The sequence below is a fragment of the Pristis pectinata genome, chromosome 8 (assembly GCF_009764475.1).
Source record: "Pristis pectinata isolate sPriPec2 chromosome 8, sPriPec2.1.pri, whole genome shotgun sequence".
NCBI classification, from domain to species: Eukaryota; Metazoa; Chordata; class Chondrichthyes; order Rhinopristiformes; family Pristidae; genus Pristis; species Pristis pectinata.
Genome location: NC_067412.1, coordinates 4,080,863 through 4,108,254, shown reverse-complemented (window position 1 = coordinate 4,108,254; position 27,392 = coordinate 4,080,863). Strand labels below are relative to the sequence as shown.

General features: G+C 41.9%; 1 protein-coding gene across 1 annotated transcript in view; it reads left to right on the top strand.

The window, feature by feature from the left end:
* usp42 (ubiquitin specific peptidase 42) overlaps window positions 1-27,392 on the top strand; it is a 66,557-nt gene that overhangs the window by 36,382 nt on the left and 2,783 nt on the right. Inside the window, exons 9-19 of the mRNA XM_052022531.1 lie at window positions 1,090-1,201; window positions 2,885-3,025; window positions 3,191-3,282; window positions 3,367-3,517; window positions 6,569-7,330; window positions 9,459-9,571; window positions 10,414-11,832; window positions 13,730-14,058; window positions 16,108-16,263; window positions 22,549-22,652; window positions 25,368-25,432. Coding sequence (XP_051878491.1) covers window positions 1,090-1,201; window positions 2,885-3,025; window positions 3,191-3,282; window positions 3,367-3,517; window positions 6,569-7,330; window positions 9,459-9,571; window positions 10,414-11,832; window positions 13,730-14,058; window positions 16,108-16,263; window positions 22,549-22,652; window positions 25,368-25,403 — 3,415 coding nt within the window. The 3' untranslated portion in view covers window positions 25,404-25,432. The remainder of the gene's footprint in view (window positions 1-1,089; window positions 1,202-2,884; window positions 3,026-3,190; window positions 3,283-3,366; window positions 3,518-6,568; window positions 7,331-9,458; window positions 9,572-10,413; window positions 11,833-13,729; window positions 14,059-16,107; window positions 16,264-22,548; window positions 22,653-25,367; window positions 25,433-27,392) is intronic.

The window sequence follows — 27,392 nt, the reverse complement described above, 5'->3', positions numbered from 1 at the left end:
TCAATAAAACTTGCTGTAAAACTGATAAATTACAAACACAAGCACTCTGCATATGGCACACATACTGCTTCCTTAAGATGGCATGTGATCTACATGAGAAATTTCGTCTCCCTTAGATTCTCTGCTGGGTAATTCCATCTGAGGTGGAATAAACTATAAAAGAATTGTAGCTATAGCGTCAGTTAATTTGTACATAAAGCATGTATCTTCACATGGAGATTTTCCTTTGTCCCTTGAAGTATTTGCCCTTTAAGAGGTTTAAAATATCCATTCTGCAATTATTCCAGTTAAGAGTTTTGGCTACAGACAACAAGGCAGATCTTGATAGGCAACCATCCAAAGCTGTATCAGTTTAATGTTTCCTGATTAGATCAGGAACCCAATTATCTGGTAGTATAACTGGATAAATATTATAATTGAGTGTCTTATTATTGAACACTGGAGAATACCATTAACCTTAAACTTTGCAACCCATCAACAGTAAAGGTAGTGAATTTTGTATCTCATGTATATATTTAAAATCTGGCCTTAATTTCACATTATTCAAAGTAGTTTATTTGGAATCTCCACTATTATACAAATATCAGAGGAACCAGAATCATGTTGCCATCATTATTCAGCTGAATCTGAGAACTCAATCCAGGTTTTTAAATCTGAGGAATTGTGGCATTGTAAAAGTTTACTGAGTTTACTCTGTTGTTTGTTAACTATAAGATACATATGGACTGTTAATTTGACGTTTAAATTACCATTTGTCAAGGTACAATTTTGGTAGCCCAAAGACTTGCATAATGATATAAACTGTAAAGCAATCCATGAAACAGCCAAGGCATGAAATTGACTGATTATCTCAAATGCATCAGACAAATTCTTGTGACAGCTTTGCAGGTGGAAAAACCAGACCTTTAGTTCCTCAAGCACATTTGATTGATGCATTGCAAGATAAATGTTATACATTGAATAGTACTTCTAGACATGCAGAGTTATTTTTAAAAATAACAAACCCACATCATAGCTATGCAGTAAATTCAAATAACATAAAATAAATTGTTAACTAATTATCTAACATTTCTTTTGTAATAAAACCAGGTGTAAGAAGATGGTACCTGCCTCAAAGAGATTCACCATCCATCGAGCTTCAAATGTGCTGACGCTCTCTTTAAAGCGTTTTGCTAACTTTACAGGTGGAAAGATCACAAAGGTATTTTGCAGTTTTGGAAATTAATGCATCAGTGTTTGAGGCAAGCCATTCCATAAGGTGACTGCCTTATTAAAAGACCATGTTAATTATATTATCATGAATTATCTTTGCCCTTTTCATAGTCTCTAGTTCCTGTATCTAATTATATAATGGAAAACTAGGTAGGATTCTTAGGAGGGAGGAGGATGCAAAGAGGCTTCAAGGGGACATAGACATGCTGAGTGCATGGGCAAGAACATGGCAGGCACAATCTAATAGTGGAAAAATACGAAGTTATCCACTTTGGTGGACACAGCTGAAAAGCAGAATTATTTTTAAATAGTGAGTTTGGGTATAATCTTCAAAGGGACCTAGGTGTCCTTGTACACAGGTCACTGAAATACAATGTACAGGTGCAGCAGGTGATGAGGAAAGAAAATGACATTTTGATCTTCCTTTATGAGAGAACGTAATAAAGGTATCTTACACAATTAAATAGGGCTTTGGTGAGATTGTACTTAGAGTATTATTTTGCTCTCCTTACCTCAAAGGATATACTTGCCATAGAAGGAGTACAGAGACAATTCACAGACTTGCTGTTTCCAGAGAGGTCAGGTCGAATTAAAGGAGATAAACTGAATAGATTGCACCTCTATTCTCTATAGTTAAGAACAAGAGGTAATCTTTTTAAAGTTTGCAAAATTCTTACGGGGACATAGGGTTGATGGAACTGGATGAGGAATGTAGAACTAGTGGTCATAGTCTCAGAGCAGGGAGTAGACCATTTAGGGCTGGGATGAGAAAGTTCTTCATTCGAAGGGTGATGAATGTCTAGAATCCTCTATCCTGGGGGGCTTGGTCATTGAATTTATTCAAAACACAAAAGAATAGAGTTCTGGAAGTTAAAGGAATTGAGAGAAATGAAAATAATGCAAGAAAATGTGGAGTTAGATCAGCCATGCTCCTGAACAGCAAATGCCCTACTCCTCTTCCCATTTCTTATGTTCTTAAACTCTGATCATTTCCTCTTAAACTATTTTTTTATGCCTAGGATGCATTTTGGTTACCACTTTAAGGACTGAAGTGAGGATACCAAGTTGTTGAATTTATTTTCCTCCGTTTATACTTTGCTGAGACCAGTGTTGATGTTTGTTTATCTGATGAAGTTTGAAGTTGGTTAAATGAGATATTTGTATTGCTTTCTCTACTTGCATTAAAATACCTCATCAATATTGATTGCTCCTTTTGAGAATAACCCTTCTATCAGCAGTGGAAAAATCTGTTTGCTGGAGGCAAACAAGATCTCTATATTTTATGTGATAGGGCCAAATTGCAGGCTCCTCTACTTGAGGCAAAATGGGGTGCCCTTCAGAGAAAGATATTGTGATCCAGAGGAGTATGTGTACCATGTTTTATAGCCGTACAAGCAGTTTATAGTGCCTTTAAATTTTTTTTGTGACATCCCAAGGTAATTCATGACTAGTGAAGTACTCTTGAGGTACACAAATTTCCAAGTGTGCATTAAGACTACCTGCCCATTAAAGCTGTTCTTTTCAACAAATCCTTTGTAACTTGAACAACTTTGATCATTCCCTTGTTGGGAAATAATTCATGGAATAATGCAGTTTAAAATACACAAAGAGAAATTGGGCATTCGCAATACCATATTTAGGATGTGAACCGTTACTTTTGTTTTGTTTTTAGGAGGTGAGGTATTCAGAGTATCTGGATGTACGACCTTATATGTCACAGTCAAATGGAGAGCCAGTAGTGTATGCTCTGTATGCAGTGTTGGTACATTCGGGATTCAGCTGTCATGCTGGACATTACTACTGTTATATCAAGGTAATTGTTTAAAGTAGTCAAATACTAGAAAAGTATTTGCATCAAAAGTTCTCTGTGAATTTTTCGGTTAATGTGGCAAGTTGCTTGCATTTCTTCAGAACATGATTTTGTAATGGAACCTTCATATGTTAGCAACTGTATTTGAAATTGAAAATGTATTCCCAGGCCAGTAATGGACAGTGGTACCAGATGAACGATTCCCTTGTATCTACAAGTGACATCCGATCAGTGCTGAATCAGCAAGCTTATGTACTATTTACATCAGTACTTCACAAAATATTTGGAATTGAAATTTCCATAAGCTCAGAACTTCACCCTTCTCCTAAAACGATGATTCATGATTTTTTCAGATCGCATGACACAAAAAATGGTTCAAAGCATTCTAATCACATGGGCCAGTCATCTCCAAGGCCACCTGTCAACCAGCGATTGGCTACCAACCAAGCTCTTTCCGGTTTTATTGGACCACAACTCTCTCCCCAAATGACCAAGGTAGGAACAATAAATGAAACTATCGATTTGTGGACAATCAGTTAATGTTTTTTCTGCGATGAACTGATAGAGCCCATCATACGTGCTGAAGTTATGCCACACAAAATCTTGTCTTAGATTTTAATTACACCTTCTATCAAAAGCACTGTTACTTTGAGATTGGACTATGTACCTACATTTTTTTGTTTGTAATCAAGGCAATGGTTAAATTGCTTTTATTTTCAATTTTAGTTTGCTTTCTCTGCATTGTTTAATTAATAAATATATATAGTATCACTTCAATCTCCAAGCTGAAACAATGTTGTGAATGTAAGATCCATGACTAATGGTTTCAGCTTCATTACCTTCTTATTGCATGTAGCACCAAGACTCAAAGGTTTATTTACAGCAGCCATTCTTGTATAATTCTTTGTGGTTGTGTCTCTTACTAGTGGTTCCATTGATTTGTTTTACTTTAGTCAAGGAATTGTACAGCAAGGAAATAAACCCGTTAGCCCACCGATTCCGCACCAACCATCAACCACCCATTTGCACTAACCATTCATTAATCCCATTTTTTAAAATTCTTCTCCTTTCATTGCCATGAGCTCCTGCCACCACCCCCCCCCCCCCCCCCCCCCCCCCCCCCCCCCCAAGATTCTATCACTTACCTACATACTAGGGGCAATTTACAGTGGCCAATTAATCTATGCTGCCTGCGCGTCTTTGGGAGGTGGGAATCCAAAGCCCCCAGAGCAAACTTCCATGGTCACAGGGAGAACGTGCAAACTCCACAAAGACAATACCTGAGATCAGCCCTCTGGCACTGCAAGACAGTGGCTCTACTAACTTGATTTCATAAAATAATTAGAAAAGGAAGAAGGAAAGAAGGTAGTAGCAAATGGAACATTCTGATGAAGGTTCTCAACCCGAAACGTCAACTCTGTTTTCCTCCATAGATGCTGCCTGACCTGCTGAGTTCCTCCAGCGTTTTGTGTGTTGTTGCAGTAGCAAATACAATGTTGACCTTTATTGGTCAAAGGAAATGCCGTATAAAAATAGGAAAGTTTTGCTACAACTGTACAGAATGTAGGTGAGACCACACAAGGAGTACTGGGTACAGTTTTATCCTTGTGTAACGAGGGAGATAATTGTATTGAAAACAGTTCAAAGAGAAAGTTCACTAGATTGATTCATGGGGTGAAGGAGTTATCTTGTGGGGAATGGTTAAGCTGATTTGGGCCAATATTTATTGGAATTTAGAAGAATGAGAGGTGATCCTATTGAAACATATAAGAATCTGAGGGGACTTGACAGGATCAATGCTCAGAGGGTGATCCCCCTTAGGAATACAGAAATAGGAGCATAGTTCAGAATAAATAGTTGCCCATTTATATGGAGATGAGGAATCTTTGGAATTCTTTATCGGATATAGTTATGGACCCTGAGTCATTGAACATATTCAAGACTGAACTATAGGAGAGATGAAGGTTATGACAAATGGACAGGAGAGTGGAGCTGAAACCAAGACCAAATCAGCAGGCGCGAGGGCATATGGCCCAACTCCTGCTTCTGTTCCCTGCATTAGACCGTTATAATTTTATTCCAACTTACCATTTTGTAAAGCAGGCTCAATGGTTTGTTTGTGTGGGGGGTGGGGGAGGGGTGTTGAGTTCACAGCGGAGCAATCCTTTTTAATTCAATCAGATTCTGTGCTTAAAGTATAAAGTTAATAATTTACGCAAGTTAAATAGAAATTCGGTGCCAAAAATTTGAATGATCAGATTTTAATTAAATTATTCTGGAAGGTTTGGGTTATTGTATGTGAACTTTGAATGGAGAGGCTCCTTTGGCCAAGTGGCTCTCTCCCTGGGCCTTCTAAATAGTGATGATCAAGTTTAGGTTTTGTCTGGGCTTTTGAATTTAAAGGCATCTCTATACTGATCAAAACACAGACAAGAGCAGTATGTTCTTGGCTCTATGCAGAGTTCCTTGATGTCTGCCAGAAATATTTTGTATTCAACCAAATTCTGAGCATGTGGATCTAAAGGCTTCCAGTTTAGTGAAATAAGGCACATGAATGATAGAGAAATGGGGGGCTATGTGGGAGGGAAGGGTTGGATTGATCTTAGAGCAGGATAAAATGTTGGCACAACATTGTGGGCTGAAGGGCCTGTACTGTGCTGTAATGTTCTGTGTCCTGATATAGGAGCAGAGTTAGGACATTCGGCCCATTGAGTCTGCTCCGTCATTCAGTCATGGATGACTTTTTTTCAACCCCATTCTCTCGCCTTCTCCCCATAACCCTTAACCCCCTCACCAATCAAGAACCTATCAATTCCTACCTTAAATACACCCAATGACTTAGCCTCTACTGCCCTCTGTGGCAACAAATTCCACAGATTCACCATCCCCTGGCTGAAGAAATTCCTCCTCCTCCTCAGTTTTAAAGGGATGTCCCTTTATTCTGAGGCTGTGCCTTCAGATCCTAGACTCTCCTACTGATGGAAACATCCTTTCCACATCCCCACATCCACTCTATTCAGGCCTTTCAGTATCTGGTAGGTTTCAATGAAAAATCCACCCCGCCCACCCGCCATCCTTCTGAACTCCATCGAGTACAGGCCCAGAGACATTAAACATTTCTCATATGTTAAGCCTTTCATTCTTGGATCATTCTTGTAAACCTCCTCGGGACCCTCTCCAGAACCAGCACATCCATCCTTCAATATGGGGCCCAGAACTGTTCACAATATTCCAAATGCGGTCTGACCAACACCTTATAAAGCCTCAGCAATACATCCTTGCTTTTGTATCCTAATCCTCTTGAAATGCTAATGTATGCATGTTGAACAGTAGTAACTTAATTTTAAATACCTAGAATTAAATTCATGGTCTAAATTGTTTTGCTGCACACAGATTGAAGAGCAAAGTAAAGCATTTGACCTTATTAATGATGGATGGTCTATGCTGTATTTAGACTGATGCTAATACTAAAATTCCATACTCTGTTAGCATTAACTTAATGTTTCATGCATATAGTGTTTAGTAAATGATTTTCCTGCATTACAGAAATCAAATCACTTAACAAATGGAAATTGCTCCCTGAAAGATGTTCACAGCAATGCAACGCCCAGCACAAGTGGAACCAGGACAATATCTACACCCCCTGGACCTTCTCAGAGTCGGTTACTGCCCAGACCAACCACCTTACCTGAATCTTCCAAACGGCAAAAACTTTCCTTCAGTATCCAGCCTTCTAAGCCAGGGACAAGACAAGCCCAGCCCCTGACCAAGCTCCACAGTAGTCCATTGGAGAACTTGTACAAAGCTCCATCCAGTGTTTCCCATGCCAATGTTTCACCATCTACCTCGGGAACCTCGGTGGCAGGATCCCCACCCTCCATTCCAACTGCTACAACTGTCATAGCCACTCAACCCGTGGCATCCAACACATCCTCTTCTCACTTAATGGTGAATGGTCAGTCCAAGGGATCTTCCAATTCTTTAGTTCCATATAATGAGGAATCTTCAGAGGAATCTGATGAAGAACCCAAGGGCTTGATTAAGGAAAATGGCTATACAAAGTCTCTGAACAGAGCGATTAATGGAACCGGACCCAGTGCATATCTCAAAATGAATTCAGTGTCTACAGCCACCTGTGGTGACTCCCACCCGGAAAAGCTGTCCGAGATAGATGCGACAAAAACTGATGCACTTCGAGATGCAAGGGATCATGGCAGGCATCAGACATCGGAACCTACTGTTCCTCAGGTGCAGTCTGTGAATTGTCCTGCAAACGGTTTACCCACAAAAGGATTACCTGCTGTTGAAGTAAGTAGTCTGTTGAATAGTCAGATTTATTTATGTTTGTTTGCCTTCAATCTTATTTTCCATCCGTCCTCTGCTTACTGCAGCGATACCTGGAATCCTTTGAATATTCAAAGTCAGTCAAGTTTATTGTCATATGCACAAGTACATGTATGCACAGGTGTAATGAAAAACTTGCTTGCAGCAGCATCACAGGCACATAGCATCAGATAAGCAGCATTCACAAGAAAAACACAAACAAACTATGCACAATTTTTACAAGAAAGAACACAATTAGAACCAAAAAAGTCCATTTTAATGCAAAGTGATTAAAGTGTTGCTAAACTGTAGAGATTAGAGTTGTGCAGGTTAGTTAAAGAACCAAGTGGTTGAAGGGAAGTAGCTGTTCTTGAACCTGGTGGTGTGGGACTTCAGGCTTCTGTACCTCCTGCCTGATGGTAGCTGCAAGAAAATGGCATGGCCTGGATGGTGGGAATCTTTAGACTGTCCTTTCCCGAGCTATCCGGTCTATAGTTTTAGATTTAAAATGTGCTGAAAAGTAACAGACTTTTTCAACATTGGGATCTTATAAATGATGCTACGTTATATTAAATCCTTCTAAATAGTTTACCATTTCCAGCAATGTTCCATGGCAAGAGGGCTTGTATGTGCACATCGCCATTTCAGATGTACTGATGCTGTGGAGGGGATATTTAATGAGATGATTTGACTGCTCAGAGTCTTGCCAGTAGATGGCATCAGGAGCAGGAATGTTTGAACAGTGAAGCTGTTGCAATCATCGATCACGGTTGAAAATCTGCCAGAGCTAAGGTATTGAATATTACAGAATAAGCTGTGGCTGGAAGACTGGAAAATTGGAGAGTTTCAGAATTCACAATAATCCCAATGCAAATCGTGTTACTTCCAGCATAATTTTGGCCTTTGACCTAGTTATTCACATTAAGATATTACTGTTTGTGGCCCCCTGTTGCTTTTGAGTTCAGGTCTTCAACACCAAAATCTATGTAGATATTTCAGTGCAGTGCCAAGGGAATGCTGCACTTTTGAACGTGTCTTGTGGATAAGGTGTTTAAACCAAAACCCCATCTTGTGTCTTTCATGGGCATGAAAGATCCTATAGCCTCCATGTTGATGAAGAGCAGTGGAATCATGTCTGGTATCTTGGATTAATCTCTATCCTCTGAGGGAGCCTCACCACATTGAGCTATGGGCAGTTTGTTGCTAGATTGGTCCCATCACAGCAGCAGAGAGGGCAGTGGTGAACTCCCAAGTTCCCACCAGCAGAGGGGGCAGGGGTTCGTGCCAGGTTCTCTCAATACCAGCACTTGTCAGCATCACATCTCTATGCATAATGTTGTCATGACCACTTTAACGCTCCTCCTGTTAGCATTGCCATTCCTGATGAAGCTTATGAATACAAGTTTATGTAGCTGGGATTTGGAGAAGTAGGGAACAATACCAGAGCTGTGACCAGAGAAGTGGGAGTGGGCCCTGCGCCCCTTAAGCCTGCTTTTGCCATCCAGTAAGATCATGGCTGATCTGATCTTGGTCTCAGCTTCACTTCCTCTCTTCCTCTCCTCATTGGTTCTCCTGATGTTGAAAAATCCATGTCAGCCTTGAGATAATACTTCATAGCTTACCCTGTTTTGCTTTCTGGGGTAAAGATTTCCAAAGATTTACAACCTCTGAGAGAAGTTCAAGATCCCACCAGAGGAAACATCATCTCATCTACCCTGCCAAACATCCTCAAGATCTTGTAAGCTTAAATAGCATCATTTCAGAGCATATAGACCCAATCTGCTCAATCTTTCCTGAGAGTTAGTCTAGTTACCTGAGTAATTTGGATTGTTCTGGGATGTTGTAATATTTCCACTTAATATAGAATTTCACAACTGAGTCACTGTGCCCTTCGGGTATGAGTCTTGGGTTGATCTGCATTTAGATTCCTTCTATATCCAAATACTCCATTCTGGGTTAGCCTAACCACGAGTGCCAATAGGGGATAGGGTAACACTCCAGATTACCTTTTTCTATTAATGCATTACCAACACCTTGCATCATCACTGCCACGCAAATAGAAATGATTTGTAGTCTGGTATATTCATTGGTTCTGTGTTGTTGTGATAAATAGGTAATTATTTCGACTATTTCACCACTCCAGGACCATCCTTCTGCTCAGAATCCAAACACAGAAAGTGTAGCGCAGAACTCAACAGGCAGAAAGAACGGATCTGAAGAAGCCAGGTACTATCAGTACTTCTGAATAGTAGTATTTGTGGAAGAACAACTTGTGTCACATTACGAAGCATATTTATAATCCAATCTGATCTAAAGTTAACATCTGACGCAATAACTCTGCACTGTCTCTTGACGTGTGTAATTTACTTTTAAAATACCCAGGTTCGTTTTTGTGCAAGGTGCAATTGTGAGTGTTTAGTAGCAGCATTTAAGGGAGAAATATTGAAAGGTTCATTTTCTTCAAATTGAGCAGTGCGACTTACATGTACAGCATCTTGTCCAAACAATTGTGTTCCTGACAATGCTGCAACATGGTGGCACAGAGGTCATCTGCTCAATCCTTGGGGTAGAAGTTAATCCTTACATTTCTGACTGGTGTGTGTGCGTGCGCGCGGGCAAACAGATGCCCCAGTGATTGAAAATTGATCAACAATCTCATCAAAACCTTGATGTGCTGCACAAGCTCCTTGACCCTTTGAGAACTTGGAGTAAATAATCCTCACTATGTTTAGACATGCCCCTGAATCAAGAACTGTGAGCCTTGTCTCCCTGATGCTATTGAATATAGATATCTGATCTGTATCACTCAGCTGTTACTTGCCATATAAACAGCTGAATAGAGGCCAACGAAAGAATATCAAGCTTAATATAAATTGATCTTTGCAAACAGAATTTCATCCCTATATCAAGGTGATCCATACTAGTAGATGTAATTAAACAACCTGATTGTTGAGAGGGATTGTGATGTATTAGGGTATGGTATAAAGGTAGCATAAGCACTTTTACAGCTGTTATGTTCATATGTTTGAATTGCAGCTTAAGAAACTAATAAAATATTTCTTTTACAGGGGAAGTGAACGCCACTTGCTTATCCTGTCAAAGACCAGTTCTGCAATAAATCATAGTGGTGGTGGCGGTGATGCAGACACGGTCCAAAAATATATGACCGAGAAAGAAGCACGTTTAAATTCTCCATTAAAAGAAGCCACTGATGGAATGTCTACATCATCATCCCCAGCTGATCCCCTGAAAGGCAATGGTGATTTTCAGAGAGACATTGATGACCAGAGTCCCAGCGACCAGAGTCCCGTCCACAACGTGCAACCAGTCCTGGAGAAAAATGATTTTGAGAGGCAGTCCGAAGAAAGAGTCCAACCTAATCAGGGCAGAAAGGAGGTGTGGGTGAGGGACCACCCAATCAATGGCCATGGTTTTGAAAATAATAAACAATCTAGTCAAGATCCAGGCAGCAAATTGCCGGAAATGGAAAATCATCGAATTAAACCTCAATCTAATTATGATCATAAGAGCATCTTGGAAAGTGGGGGCCAAACTAATAAGGAACACGCCGTTAATAAAGCAAAAATTAGTCAAGATGAAACTTCTCCAGCAGGAAAATATGAACATTCAGCTGAGAAACATCAGTCTGATAGGGAAACAGAAAATCAAAAGAAGAAATGGGTTTTTGAGGAAAATAACCAACTTATCAACAAAGAGAGGCTTCAAGAAAAGCTTGCCAGAAAGGATGTCCACCAGAAGCCAGAGCAGGAACTGAGTGGTTTAGTCATCGCATCTGTTAAGGAAAGCTCTAATCAAAATAAGAACAGCAATTTTGAACTTGACAGCACTTACAAAGCATCAGTTCTTTCTCCAAGCAGGGTTATGGCTGGTCCAGAGGAAACCCGGATTCAGGAGAAAGAGAACACTGTTACAGCAGAAGCTCGAAGCAAGGAACGGACTAGTGAAGAGAAAGGTAGAATATTACAAAAGGATAGTTATAGGAGTGACTCCAACTATAGGCACAGGTCTAGGGAACACAAAGAAAGAAGATTATCTCAAAATGAAAAGGATATTGAAAAACCAGCAAGTTGCAATTATAGTAATTGGTCTCACAAAATAGACTATCAAGATGGAAGAATTGATAAATATAAAAGAGATAATGAATGTCCAGCTGACAGGCAAAGTTACTGCAATTCAAAGCCACTTCCGTCTTCCCACCACCCTTGTCAGGATAAGTTTTACAGAGAGAAGTACAGCTCGGGCTCTAATGGAAGGTCTTGGAGCAATCAGTTTGAATATAATGGACTAGAGAGCAAATCCGAGCGTAAACGGAAACACTGCGCCAGCAAGACTGGCGATGGTGACACTGAAAGGAAATGGAAAAAGTTCTGTAGGGATCGGCCACCTGAGGAAAGGAGAATGAAAAGGCACAAGAAATCAAAGAAGAAAAAGGCATCAAAAGACAAACGCAGGGAGAGGAATCATAGGTAAAATGGCTTTCGTATGGTTATAGCTGTGAGCGGCTCAAGCCTTTGTCTAAGAAGTACAGCTTTCACCTTTGGGTGGGCTTAAACTGTTAAGTAATTTGAAAGCCTTTGCAGTTGAATTTCTTTACAGTTTGAAGCTTATTAATTTTTTTCCCTCTATCCTTTATACCTTTGACCGGTTTGCTTGTGTTGTGATGCTTCATTTTTTCATCAGGGCAGGGGACAGGCAGAGACTTCCCACAGCACAGAGTCTAAGCCATGCTCTTGCTGCACGCTCTGTTGCTTCTGCTTTCTTTAACTTGGCCAAGAATAGAGTGCCTTGGTCAGAACCGCGGCACTATTTTTCTCATCTGAAGATGATCAGATATGAGTGGGAACTATTGAAGCTGGGAACTTCTTGTTATACCCAGTGCTGGCATTGATCTAGCATGATATTGATTGGCTTTGGGATCAACCTGCTCTGACTCTTGATGTTTGTAAACACTGGGCTGATTAAGAGAAAACCCCCAGCTCCATCAATACCAAGACCTTCCATTTTCCAGATTAGTCGAGAACTAATCATCGTCATAGAGAGATGCAGCGCAGAAACAGGCCTTTGTCCCACTGAGTCAATATTGACCATCAGCCACCCTAATTCTACCCCGGTCCGTTTTTGTTTTATTCCCCCCACATTCTCATCAACTCCCCCCAGATTCCACCACTCACCCGCACACTAGGGGTAATCTACAGCGGCCAATTAACCTACAAACCCGCACGCCTACGGGATGTGGGAGAAAACTGGAGCGCCCAGAGAAAACTCAAGCAGCCGCAGGGAGAACGTGTAAACTCTGCACAGACGTCACCCGAGGTCAGGATTGAACACAGGTCTCGGGCACTGAGAGCCAACAGCTCTTCTTTGCTGCGCCACCATGCCACTTGTAACTTGATTGCTTACGCTTTGCATTTGGTACCACTGGAGATATGTGACTGTAACAACTCATCCACTTTCAAGCAAGACTGTACTTTGTACATGTTATAATGAAGTATATAGGAAAATTAATTTACTTCAGAGAACAGAGCAAATTTCTGAATAGCTATCTCTCAACTTTTTTTAGATCTAAAAGCAGTTTTGACTTTTTCATATGTTAGTAGCAACTTGACCAGAAATTTGAATAATGATTCTTTTATGTCGAAAAACTGGTTTAGGTAGTCTATGCCAAAGCTTTTCAGTCATTGAAAGCAGCCAACATAATCAAGGTCCCCTCCCACCCCTGTCATTCTGTCTTCTGGCAGAAGATACACAAACTTGGAGCACATACCACCAGGCTCAAGGGAAGCTTCTATTCTGCTGTTACAAGACTCTTGAATGGATCTCTTGTACGCTGAAGATGAACTCTTGATCTCTCAATCTACCTGGCCATGGCCCTTGACTTTGTCTACCTGCATTGCACTTTCTCTGTAACTGTAACACTATATTCTGTTTCCCTTTTGTACTACCTAAGATAAGATATCTTTATTAGTCACATGTACATCCAAACACAGTGAACTGCATCTTTTGCATAGAGTGTTCTGGGGGCAACCCGCAAGTGTCACCATGCTTCCGGCACCAACATAGCATGCTCACAACTTCCTCACCCCTATGTCTTTGTAATGTGGGAGGAAACTGAAGCACCCGGAGGAAACCCACGCAGACACGGGGAGAACGTACAAACTCCTTACAGACAGCGGCCGGAATTGAACCTGGATTGCTGGCGCTGTAATAGCGTTACGCTAACCACTACACTACTGTGCCTGTCCTCGCTGTATTTGTGAATAGAATTATCTGGCATACAAACGAAATCTCTCACTGTATCTTAGTGCATGTGACAATAAATCAATTACCAATTTTATTTTGCTGATCACAATCTCCGCTTTCCAGGCAACATCTGTTGGATATGTCTGAACTGGGTTCCGGGACTGAGGAAAGGAAACACAGGAAAAAGAAAAAGAAGAAGAAGAAGAAGAAACGACATCACGATGACAGAGATGGCCATTACCAGAAAGCCTACCACCATTCCAGGAAACACCACGCTGTGAAATCGGCTAACACTACAGGTGAACGGGAGCGGAACTGTGAACCAACCCGCAGTGGCTTTTCTGAAGATAAGATGCACAGATACAAACAAATGTATGATGATCGACTGCAACAGAAAGCTAGAATTGCTCATATAGAAAGCAAGCAGAACGGATCTCACCTCCACAGCAGAGGTAGGATACAATGCTGAGCTGTGATTGGTAAAATGGTATTTCTGTTGAAAACTTGATCAGAAGCACTGATGTTTAATGAATTAGGACATAAGATCTTTATTAGTCACATGTACATCGAAACACACAGTGGAATACATCTTTTGCGTAGTGATTTTGGGGGGCAGCCCGCAAGTGCCGTCACGCTTCCAGCGCCAACGTAACATGCCCCTAACTTCCTAACCCGTACGTCTTTGGAATGTGGGAGGAAACCAGAGCACCCGGAGGAAACCCACACAGACACAGGGAGAACGTACCAAACTCCTTACAGACAGCGGCCGGATTTGAACCTGGGTCGCTGGCGCTGTAAAGCATTGTGGTGACCACTATGCTACCGTGCTGTCCACTATTAACGTGTTTGCTGAGCCCTGTCTGTTTTTATTTTTGAATATTTTGAATCATTTGTAGCTTGTTAATCTAGTTAATGATCAGTCAGAAAAATTGGGTGAAAGTTCAGAGAACATGGTGAATGTTATTAACTTGCACTAGAGTTCTATTCAAAATTTTAACATTTTGCATTGTTGCTCAGGAGATGGGTCTTTTTAATGTCTGCACAACAATCACTTTGGAATCTTGATCCATGGTGTTTAAGATACAAAAACAACACTTGAAAAAAGTCTCCTAAATTAACCAAATTTCCTGGGGAAATCAGTCTTTGCTATTTCTGACCATGCAAGAGTTCAAATGGGAATCTTTAAATCCCCTAAATTAGATCCTGTTTTTGTAAGTGATTGACTAATGCAAATTCCACAAGCCCTGTTGTAAGCAGCAGGCTCCCAACAGCAGACCAGGTCTGCTGTTTTCTCCTTGCCAGTCTATGTGTTGAAACGCCTGTAATGTAAGATTAGGAAACTGTCCTGTGGAGTGTATAAGGCTTAACGTGGGCATTGTGGGGTGGAGGTGGGGAGGTGGAAGAAGAGGAAATTGTGCGCAGCAGGAGGTAGTTGAGAGTGAGACGTTAAATTACCTTTTTAAAAAAAAGACATCAGCACGACGTCCCCAGTAGCTCTTCTGCAGCCACATAACTGTACCAGTACCAGAAACTGTCCTGTTCAGGTGTAAGAGCCCTAAAATGTAGAGCCAGAGCCTGACGTGACCTGACCATGGGTCTGATTTAGGCCTACTTTGGGCATGAGCCCCTACTCTTGGGGCTCAGGTCAGATCAGGCCAGCTCTTAATAATTACTTGTGCTAACTTCCAGGATCTGCAGGGCTTGGCTTTTTTCTCTTTTAATAATTTAATTCCCCATAATGCTATTAGATGTGCTCTCCTCAATTACAAACATCAGTAAAGCCATGAGTGCATCAGTGCAGTGCTGCATGATGTTACCCCTGCAGAGCTGGCCGTTGCTGTGGTGTTTGACCACATGACTCAATCCTGACAGAGCCAAAGGGGTGTCTCGGGGTTGGGTCAGGTCAAACATGAAAAATATTACAAGACCTCAGAGTCAGGTTTGCGTTTTATATCTGAGCAGACGGCCACTGTGTGGAGCCAGGCTGCCTGACATCTCGATATCAATGGCTGAATAAAATAACTTGAGGAAAAACATCCTGTCAGGGAATGAAAGAACATTTTAAAAGGAATTTTATTGGTTAAATTTACAAGTTAAGGCCTCTGTCTATAATGTGCAAGGTATTTGCAAAATTGGATTTGCTTTTTATCTCTTGGGCATCCCAGGAAAAGTATTAGCAGACCTTTTATTGATCAAGTTAAAGTTACATTGCACAATATGATAATGACAAACCTGGCCTCAAGTGTGACTTAAAACTACACCTATGAATGACTATAAGATGCATCTGCAGTGGGTAGAATCTCATCAGAAAATCTGTTATCCCGGAACGGGGAAGATGTTCCTAACTGTTTTGAGCCACTTTATTAAGCTATTTGCAAACCCAAGTAATTGTTCACATTCACCATTAGATCTTTGTACTAAATTTCTAAATTTATTAAATATTTCAATTCTAAATGTCACTTTTTCCGATGATTCCTTATCACTGTATTACTACTTTACAGATGAAATACTAAACGAGCATAATGGAGGTATTAGCAGGCACCTTCTAGACTGTGTTGGTTCAGGATCGATTTCTGACTGTCACAATGAGTGGTCCAGGAAGAGGTTAGAAAATGGCAACGATTCATACAAACATTCAAAACTGGATAAAGAACACTGTAAGTCAGTTACTGTATTACTATTTAAAATATTTCACTTAATTTAAATCTGTTGCTTTTCCTTGGCTTTCCTGCTTCCGTGTCAGGCTTTGATTAGGATAGTTAAATTAGTTCTGCACATCTAAAATCAATAGGTTAAAAACCAAAGTACTGCAGATGCTATTGAAGCTCCCACTTAAAAGGTTACTGCACAAGGTCATGGGCTCGAGGGTAACATGTTACCAAGGATAGAAGATTGGTAAACAGACAAAACAAAGTAGGAATTGGCTGGATATGATTAGTGGGATGCTTCCGGGATCAATGCTAGGTCTGGGTTATTTACAATCTATTAATGACGTAGATGTAGAGATTGAGAGTAATGTGTGCATGTTTCCTGAATACAACAAAAATAAGTGGGAAGGAAGGTTGTGATGAGGACACACAGTCTGCACAGGGAAGTAGGTTAAGTGGCAGATGCCAAAAAAATGGCAGATGGAGTATAATGTGGAGAAGTGTGAAGTGAACCACATGAGTGGGAAGAATAGAATAGCAGAATATTTTATTTAAGTGGTATGTTTTGAATGTTCGGAGAGATTTGCATGTCCTTTCACAAGAAACAAGGTTAGCAGGTGCAGCAAGTAAAGGTGGAAATCTGGACTTTATTACAAGAGGGATGAAATATCAGAGCAAGGAAATCTTGCTACAACTATTCAAGCCTTTGAGACTACCCCTGGAGTACTGCGTATAATTTTAGTCTCTCTAAGGAAGGATTTACTTCCTTTGAAGGCAGTGAAGGTTCACTAGATTGATTCCTGGGATGAGTGATGGTTCTTGGAGAGATTAAGCAGAATGAATGGAGTGAGGGAGCATCTCAATTCAAATCGTCGAGTTTATTGTCACGTGCACAAGTACGGTGAGGTGCAGGTACAATGGAAAAACTTGCTTTGCAGCAGCTCACTGGGACCTGCAAGATTCAGCGGGACTGACAGAGTAAATGCTTAACAGGTATCAGGTTCTTCATGTCAGTAACCCAAGGAGCTCAAAACATACTGTGGACAGTGGAAGTCCGAAATAAAACAGATGCTGGAAATGGGTCAAGCTGCATCTGTTGAAAGGGCAAGTTAATATTTCAGGACACTGATCCTTCATCAGAACTGGGCAAGAGTGAAAGAAGTTACATACTTTCCAATGTTGGAAGTTGAAAAATGGCAGAGATGGTGATCAAGCAATCTGCTTAATCCAGGCTCAGATTCCACGTCTCCCATCCTTTTAACTGTGCAACTCAAAAGACATTTGGACAGATACATGGATAGGAAAGGTTTTGATGGGCCCGTTTCTGTGCTGTATTGATCTATGACTCTAAAATTGACTCTGTCTCCAGCTTTGCCGTTCCCAGCCCGCTTGCTCTTGCTCCGTTTTGGAAACGCTAATGCGTGTTGTAAGAATTATTCTATTGCTTTCTGACCAGTCTTCTAATGTCCACCTACCCCAGACTCCATCATGGAGGAGGTACAGAAGCCTGAAGACCCTCACTCAACAATTCAGGAACAGCTTCTTCCCCTCCGCCATCAGATTTCTGAACGGTCCATGAACGCTACCTCATTATTCCTTTTTTTTTGCACTATTTATTTATGTTTGTAATTTATAGTAATTTAATGTCTTGCACTGTACTGCTGCCGCAAAACAACAGATTTGACATGTCGGTGATAAATCTGATTCTGAGCAAGGTTTTTGATCATTTGTTTCCTCTGCCTTCACATCTCTCTCAGCAATATGCCTCCTTGCCTGTAGAGGCAGCTTCTCCAGGTGTGGTTTCCCCTCCTGTACCCTTCCGTCCTCCTGTTTTGGTGTCCTATGTACCTCCACCCTCTGCCCCACTATTGCCTTCATTACCTGCAACGCTGCCCACCTGTTGTGAGCTTGCATTCAGTCACCTAAACCTACTCCCCCAAACCTGCTTCTATGCTTATATCACGCACCTTAAATGTATTGCATAAGTAATGTTGCTGTGGCTCAGTTAAGTAACAATTAAACAGCACAGGTTCTTATTCAAATTGAAGTCGTTCATATTAAGCAGATTTGAATCTGGTGGGCCAGACAGTTGAGCTTATTGTCACATGCACAAGTACATGTGTGCACAGGTGCAATGAAAAACTTACTTGCAGCAGCATCACAGGCACAGAGCATCAGATAAGCAGCATTCACAAGTAAAACATAAATTAACCACAATGTTTACAAGAAAACACAATTAGAACAAAAAAATCAACAAAGTCCATTTTAGTGCAAAGTGATCAAAGTGGTCATAGTGTTGCTAAACTGGTGATTAGGGTTGTGCAGGTTGTTTCAAGAACTGAATGGTTGAAGGGAAGTAGCTGTTCTTGAACCTGGTGGTGTGGGACTTCAGGCTGTACCTCCTGCCCGATGGGAGCTGTGAGAAGATGGCATGGCCCGGATGGTGGGGATCTTTGATGGATGTTGCCACCTCGAGGCAATGCCTTCTGTAGATACTACTGATGGTGTGGAGGGATGCGCCTGTGATGTACTGGAGAGAGTCCACTACACTCTGCAGCTTCTTACATCCCTGTGCGTTTTGAATTGCTGTACCAGACCATGATGCAACCAGTCAGGATACTTTCAATAGTACATCTGTGGAAGTTTGTTAGAGTGGTCGGTGACAAGCCGAACCTCCTTAACCTCCTAAGGCACTTTCCTTGTGATTGTATCTACGTGCTGGGCCCAGATCAGGTCATCCTATATGTTAACACACAGGATTTTAAAGCTGCTGACCCTCTCTACTGCCAATCCCCCCAGTGTAGACTGGCCCATGTTCACCCTCCTTCCCCTTCCTGAAGTTGACAATCAGCTCTTTAGTTTTACTGATGTTGAGCAAGGGGTTGTTGTTGCAACATTACTCAACCAGGTGTTCTATCTCACTCCAACATTCCGGGATAGGACACCCTGGGATAGGAGAGGTTTCTAGGGATATGGCCAAACGCGGGCAAGTGGGACTAGCTTGGATGGAATCTTGATCAGCATGGACCAGTTAGACTGAAGAGCCAGTTTCTGTGCTGTATTACTCTGACTGGAAACGCAGGCTGCATGGTGAGACAGTTGAGGAACAGTGGAAGACTTTCAAAGAGATTTTTCATGGTGCTGAACAAAAGTATATTCCAGTTAAAAGCAAGGACAGTAAGGGTGGGGAGAGCCAGCCTTGCATAACTAAGGAAATAAAAGAAGGCATCAAACTAAAAGCTCATGCATACAAAGTCGCCAGGAGTAGTGGGAAACTGGGAGATTGGGTAAATCTTACATAGCAACAAAGAACCACAAAGCAAGCAACAAGGAAAGGGAAGATAGATTATGAAAGTAAACTAGCACAAAATATAAAAATTGTAAAAAGTTTTTATAATTATATAAAGCAGAAAAGGGTGGCTAATGTGAATGTAGATCCCTTGGAAGATGAGAAGGGGAAATTAATATTGGGTAATGTGGAAATGGCCAACGCCTTGAATGACTATTTTGTCAGTCTTCACAGTGGAGGACAGTCTAACATGCCAAAGAGAGAGTGGTTATGGATGCAATGGGAGGTGAGGACATTGATACAATCACTGTCACTGAAGAGGTAGTGATGAGCAAACTAGTGGGCCTAAAGGTAGACAAGTCCCCTGGTCCTGATGGGATGCATCCCAGGGTACTGAAAGAAATGGCGGAAGTTATAGTAGAGACGTTTGTGATAATTTACTAAAATTCTCTGGACTCTGGGCAGGTCCCTATGGATTGGAAGACAGCGAATGTCACACCACTGTTTTTAAAAAAAAAGGATGTAGGCAAAAGGTGGGTAACTATAGGCCAGTTAGCTTAACGTCTGTAGTTGGGAAAATACTTGAAGCTATCATTAAGGAGGAAATAGCGAGTCATCTGGATAGAAGTGGTTCCATCAGGCAGACACAGCATGGATTCAGGAAGGGCAGTTCCTGTTTGACAAACTTAGTGGAGTTCTTTGAGGATATAATGAGTGCAGTGGATAGAGGGGAACAGGTGGATGTTGTATACTTGGATTTCCAGAAGGCATTCAGTAAGGTGCCGCATGAAAAAAACTTAGCCATAAGATAAGGATGCATGGAGTTGGGGGTAATGTATTAGCATGGATAGAGGATTGGTTAACCAATAGAAGGCAGAGAGTTGGGATAAATGGGTGTTTCTCTGGTTGCCAATCAGTGGTGAGTGGGGTATGATGGGGTTGGTGCTGGGCCCACAACTGTTCACAATATACATTAACGAGTTGGAAGAGGGAACCGAGTGTAGTGTATCTAAGTTTGCTGATTGGGAAAGCAAATTGCACAGAGGATGCGGAGAGTCTGCAGAGAGATGTAGATAGGTTAAGTGAGTGGGCAAGGGTCTGGCAGATGCAGTACAACGTTGGTAAATGTGAGATCATCCACTTTGGAAGGGAAAATAGAAGATCAGATTATTATTTAAATGGTGAAAGATTGCAGCATGCTGTTGTGCAGAGGGACTTGGGAGTGCTTGTGCACGAATCGCAAAAGGTTGGTTATCAATCGCAAAGGTTGGTTAAAAAACAGGTTATCGAGAAGGCAAATGGAACGTTGGCCTTCATTGCTGGAGGGATTGAATTTAAGAGCAGGGAGGTTACGCTGCAACTGTACGGGGTACTGGTGAGGCCGCACCTGGAGTACTGCGTGCAGTTCTGGTCTCCTTACTTGAGGAAAGATATACTGGCTTTGGAGGCAGTGCAGAGGAGGTTCACCAGGTTGATTCCGGAGATGAGGGGGTTAGCCTATGAGGAGAGATTGTTGCCTGGGACTATACTCACTGGAATTCCGAAGAATGAGAGGGGACCTTCTAGAAACATAAAATATGAAAAGGACAGATAAGATCGAGGCAGGAAGGTTGTTTCCACTGGTAGGTGAGACTGGAACTAGGGGACATGACCTCAAGATTCAGGGGAATAGATTTAGGATGGAGATGAGGAGAAACTGCTTTTCCCAGAGAATAGTAAATCTGTGGAGTTCTCTGCCCAGGGAAGCAGTAGAGGCTACCTCATTAAGTATATTTAAGACACAAAAAGATTTTTACATAGTAGGGGAGTTCAGGATTATAGGGGAAAAGGCAGGTAGGGGGAGCTGAGTCCACGGCCAGATCAGCCATGATCTTATCGAATGGCGGAGCAGGCTCGACGGGCCAGATGGCCGACTCCTGCTCCTATTTCTTATGTTCTTATGATATCTAATGAAAGCATGGATTTAAACAAAACTGTTCTGGCTAGGAATTGCCAGACTTTGAAGTCCAAGTAATGTAAAAGCTTTAGGCTCAGGGTTATTAGAGAAATAATTTAGTATTGTTCTAATGATAATCCTCGTCAGACTTCAGGTCTGTAAGCCATTCTTAGGGAGAAGAATCCTAGTAATACAGTACAGAAGAGGGTGTTCTGGCCCATTGTGCCTTTAAGATGCCCAGTTCCTTTAATGTCCTATGCAGAGTGGGGTTAAGTATACAGTGGATCATCCGCTATATGCTCCCCAACAAAACAAACAGACTCAGTTACACCATGGGTTACATTATGTGCTTGGTATGCATGCCAACAGAAAGCCTCTTTTTAGTTTGTGCTCCTGCAACTGCCTTCTGTCACTGCACTTCCTCCCCCAGACTGGCAGCTGATTGAGTTCCTGAAGCAGTGAACTAACCGGTCCGGCCAGTTTGTTCTCCCTGTGTTGCTGGAATTCAACAGAGAACAGGTGGAACTTGCTCTTTAAGCCACAATGAGTGACAGCGAGAGGAAGTGGGGGGGGGAAAAAGTACCTTTTAAAAATGCAATCTAAAAATTTAGTTTGGATAAACCTTTTCAGCGATGCTGGAGGAATTTGTGTTACTTAATTTTAGTGGAATCCACTTCTACCAGTTAAAATGCTCAAGTGGTAGAGCACTGCCCCTCAGCTCTTCGCTGCTGGCATTTAGACTTGAACAGATGTCAGTAAACTTGACCTTGTCTCCATTCGTCAAGTGTAGATCTGTTGCACACACCAAGCAGCCAGCTTATTCATCACTGGCCCAGAGGGAGGGCATCTGCTGGATTAGGGAGTTGATTTCATAAACGTTATTTATAACACGCACTTTGTTGGAGAGAATACTCTTGCTCCATTTTATAAACCTGAAAAGCACTGGGTTTTGCTAATTTGATTTTCACAATCTGCACTCAAATGTGGGGGGTACTTGAGATGGAATCTTTGCATACTGGCTCTGCTTTCTGAAAACTAAAACCAATTTATTTTTGATTTCTTTTGACAGTACGAGAAAAGCACTACTCTCACAGTTACAAAGAATGCTGTCCAACAGATAGCAGGAGCAATTTTTCTGGTGTTAGTTCTTTTAGGGACTCTACAAGACGGAAGGTATGTGCACATTGTTTATTGTTGAACAAAATCTTGGTGATCTGATACAGAATTTTATGGTACTTTTCTGAAGACTGCAGCACAGAATGTAGATCAGTGCAGCACAGGAACAGGCCCTTCAACCCATGATGTTGTGCCGAACTAATTAAACTAGTAATTAAAAGCCTAACTAGACTAGTCCCTTCTTCCTACACAAGTCCATATCCATGTGCCTATCTAAGGGCCTCTTAAATGAAAATCGTATCCGCCTCCACCACCACCCCTGGCATCGCATTCCTGGCACCCACCACTCTGTGTAAACAAAAAAAACTTGCCCCACACCTCCTTTGAACCTACCCCCCTCACTGTAAATGCACGCCCTCTGGGCATAAGACATTCGACCATCAGAAAAAGATATCAGCTGTCTACTCTATCTATGCCCCTCATAATCTTATAAACTGCTATCAGGTGTTCCCTCAACCTCCACCACTCCGGAGAAAGCAACCCAAGTTTGTCCAACCTCTCCTCATCGTACATACCTTCGAATCCAGGCAGCATCCTGGTGAACCTCTTCTGCACCCTCTCCAAAGCCTCCGTATCTTTTTTATAATGGGGCAACCAGAATTGAATGCAATACTCTAGATGCGGCCTAACCAGAGTTTTATAAAGCTACAACATTACTTCCTGACTTCTGAACTCAATGCCTCGACTAATAAAGGCAAGCGTGCCGTATGCCGCCTTTACCACCCTATCAACCTGTGCAGCCATTTTCAGGGAACTATGGACGTGGACCCCAAACTTCTGGCCATTTATTGTGTACTTTCCCTTTATATTTGATCTCCCAACGAGCAACATCTCACACTTGGCTGGATTAAACTCCATCTTCCACAGAAAACAAAATTATATCATTGTAAATTACTATCTGGAAATGAGGGTCAGATGTACTGTTGTCTTAATACAATGTACCTTCCTGGAGTTGGGAACAGCGAGGGATCCTTCAGTCTATTAATCAATTAGCACACGAGCAATCTCTACCTCCACTGCGTTTACCCCTGTATCTGGTTAACCTTAACAAGTATAGAGTCATATTTATACAGCACAGAAGCAGGCCATTTGGCCCAACACATCCATGCCCATCTAAGCTACTCCCATTTGCCTGCATTTGGCCCATATCCCTCTAAACCTTTCCTATCCCTGTACCTGTCCAAATGCCTTTTAAATGTAATTTCTGCCACTTCCACTGGCTACTCGTATGACTCGTGCCCACTGCCGTCTGTGTGGGAAAACTTTCCCCTCAGACCCCCTTCAAATCTTTCTGCCCTCACCATAAACCTATGACCTCTAGATTTCCCTGCCCTGGGAAATAGACTGTGACCATCTACCCTGTCAATGCCCCTCATGATTTTATAAGCCTCCCAAGGTCATTCCTTGGCCTCTGTCACTTCAGAGAAAACAGTCCCAGCCCATCCGACCTCTCCTTTATAACTCAAGCCCTCCAGTCCACGCAACACCCCTGTAAATCTTTTCTGTACCTTCTCAAGCTTAATGGCATCCGACCAGAACTGCACGCGGTACTCCAAGTGTGGTCTGACCAACGCTTTGTATAACTGCAACATGATATATTACTGCCTCAAGCTCAAGTTGCCCCAGCAGGCACAGACTTGGGGGAGAGAACTTCAGGTTCCTACCCACAAAGAGATTTAGTTTCCGTCAGCAATTTTGTCGTCTCATTTTCAGTTACCCCACCTGAGCAAGTAGTTTGTTCCTGTTATACTGCATGCTTAGTTGCACGTAGAACCATTTTACAGCTCAGAATGGTGGTCATGCATTCCCACTGTCTGTGCCAGTTCCTTGGGAGAACTGTCCAGTCCCCACTGAAAGTTGTGGGTGGATAAGGAGGTAAAGGAGGCGTATGGCACACTTGTCTTCATTGGTAGGGGTGTTAAGTATAAGAGAAAGGAAGTCACGTTGCAGCCAAATAAAACTTTAGTCAGACTGCACTTGGAGTATTGTGTGCCGTTCTGGTCGCCCCATTGCACAAAGGATGTAGGGAGGGTGCAGAAGAGGTTCACCAGGATGCTGCCTGGATTGGAGGGTATGAGCTATAAGGAAAGGTTGGATAAACTTGGGTTGTTCTCCCTGGAGCATCGGAGGCTGAGGGGAGACCTGATTGAGGTTTATAAAATTATGAGAGGCACAGATAGGGTAGGTAGTCAGAATCTGTTCCCCAGGGTAGAAATGTCAAACACCAGAGGACGTGCTTTTAAGGTTAGAGGGGGGAGATTTAAGGGCAATGTGAGGGGCAAGTTTTCTTTACAGAGTGGTAGGTGCCTGGAATGGGTTACCGGGGTAGGTGGAAGCAGGCAGTTTGGTGGAGTTTAAGAGGCTTTTAGACAGACACATGAATACGAAGGGAATAGAGGGATGTGGATGCACAGGAGGAGGACATTTAGTATAAATTGGCATCAAGATCAGCACAACATCGTGGGCCGAGTGGCCTGTCTGGTGCTGTACTGTTCTACGTAACCCATGAGTGAGTGTTAAAATCTGCTACTTCCATTCTCCAGTAGTGATGTTGCTCAGCAGCCTAAAATACAAAAAATTGCCTGAGAAATAATTTGAAACACAGTTTAGAAAATAATCTTCACCTCTGAGTAGAGCTACTTAGTGTTTTATAAATTCATGCACTAGCAGTGTCCTGCAGTCGTGACTTGTGTACATGTTGTATTTTAACAGACTGATGAGAAGAGATGTGAAGAGAAAGCTCAGTAGAAGCTCATGGAAGGGAAACTTTAATACAGGTCAGTGATCGGTCGATGCACAGGAACACGTGGGTTTTTAAAGACACCCAATTCGCACAATCTCTATAAACCAGGACCTGTTCAAGATTAAGTTTGCAGAAGATTGATGCTTTCAAAGCTAGAATGCAAAGAGTGAACTGTTGGAAAAGTGTATTTAATGATGTCTGGAGGAAAAACCCAGTAACCCAGTCCTACTCGACAGCAATCAGAAACTAGGCATTTAAAAAGCCAGGGGGAAAATTTGTATTAAAAACAAGACCAAAGAGGAGGTTTAAATAGGAAGCGAACCATTGTGAAATAGTGTGAGAGATTTATACGGTTGCCATCTAGGGACTAACTAAAGACAGAGAAAGGAAAAAGGTGCAGCAAGAAGGGAGATGCAAGCAGAAAGGCTTTAAGGCAGTGTAATAGAAAATTGATCAAAGGGCTGGTGGTCATTATAAGGCAAACTGGGAAAAGCTAACTCCCGAGGTTATGGCAGCGCATTGAATGGATTCTTCAACTTTCCCAAAGGAGGGTTCCCTGCAGACAGATTCCAGGCAAGGTAAATAGGACCCAAGTGTTCCATAAGGTGGAGATTAGGAAAACATTATGCAGAAAATAGAACAAAAGTTCTTGGGCCAGGTGGGATTTGACCTGGAATCACCAAGGAGTCGAAGGAGGAAGTGACGTGTTGGTTATGCTTTCATAGCTCCATAAATACTGGAATCACACCTGTGGATGGTGAGTGTAGTCTCAAAGTCCCAAACCTGGTAATTACTGCCTTCTGAATCAAAGGCTCGTGGTGATTTAAAGAAAAAATGCATGAGGGCATTGTACAGGTAGCTGTAAACAAGCATCTGAGGTATGTAGGTGTGACAGGGATGGGTCCATGTAGTGTTGCCAAAGTGAAGCCTTGCTAACAGACTGGAATGTTATGGAAATAACTTGAGGATAAGCCTGCTTTAATCTGTGATTCCTCTGCTGGCTATCTGTGTGTCAGAGGTTTACATTTTCCAAGCTGTTTGAATGTTTTATAGTTACCTGCTTCCCCCCACCAACCCCCCCCCCCCCCCCCCCCCCACCACACCCTTTTCTTTTAATGCTTTAAAATGATGAAAGTAGAGGGTTCTTTTTTACTCATTTTTCAGGAACTAGGCATCACTGTCAAGTCCAACATTTAGTGCCCATTCTGATTTGCCTTCGCTACACATGCACTCAGATGTTGCGCGCACACAGCTGTGTTTCTAAGGGCCTTTGAGTCAACCACATTAGTGTTTCTGAAGTCACATAACAACTAGACTGAGTAAGCAGTAATGTCCTAAAGGACGTGGGATTTTAAACTTCTGTTGGGAAGAATCCTGTTTTTTTTTAGTATTTCTTTATAATCGCAGTCACCAATCCGTTTTCTGGAGGGTATTAGTGAACCAGATGGGTTTCATGGCAATCCAGTGGTTTAACAGTCATCATTACTAATGATGGTTTTTGTAAGTTCCAGATCAGCAAATAGATTTAAGTTCTACAACTATCATGGGATTTGAAGTGGAGCTCTGGATTACTAGCCTAGTAACTTAAACCATCCTGTGCAAAGATGTTCTTCTACTTCTTTTGCAATTTTGATGATGATTTTAAGTATTAAACCTTTATTGTTTCTCACTTGCCAATCAATGTAATTTTATTGTACATAGCTTGTCCAGCATCTGCTATTTCTGAGCATCTGTGATCCTTCTCTGGTCTATTTTTCTAGCATCTTCCCATCAGTGAAGCCACCATCTAGTTGTAGGTGGACTTCAGGCATGTAAACAAAATGCTTTGAAAACTAATTGATTAAAAGCAGAAAGGCAAAACTGGTCGGTACTACTGTCGGTGTAAGTTGATCATGTTGAGTCTTTCAGAGAGACGAGACTGTGTGTGTGTGTGAGAGAGAGAGAGAGAAGTATGTTGATCGGAATTTGTGCAGGTGATGCAAAACTTTGAGGTG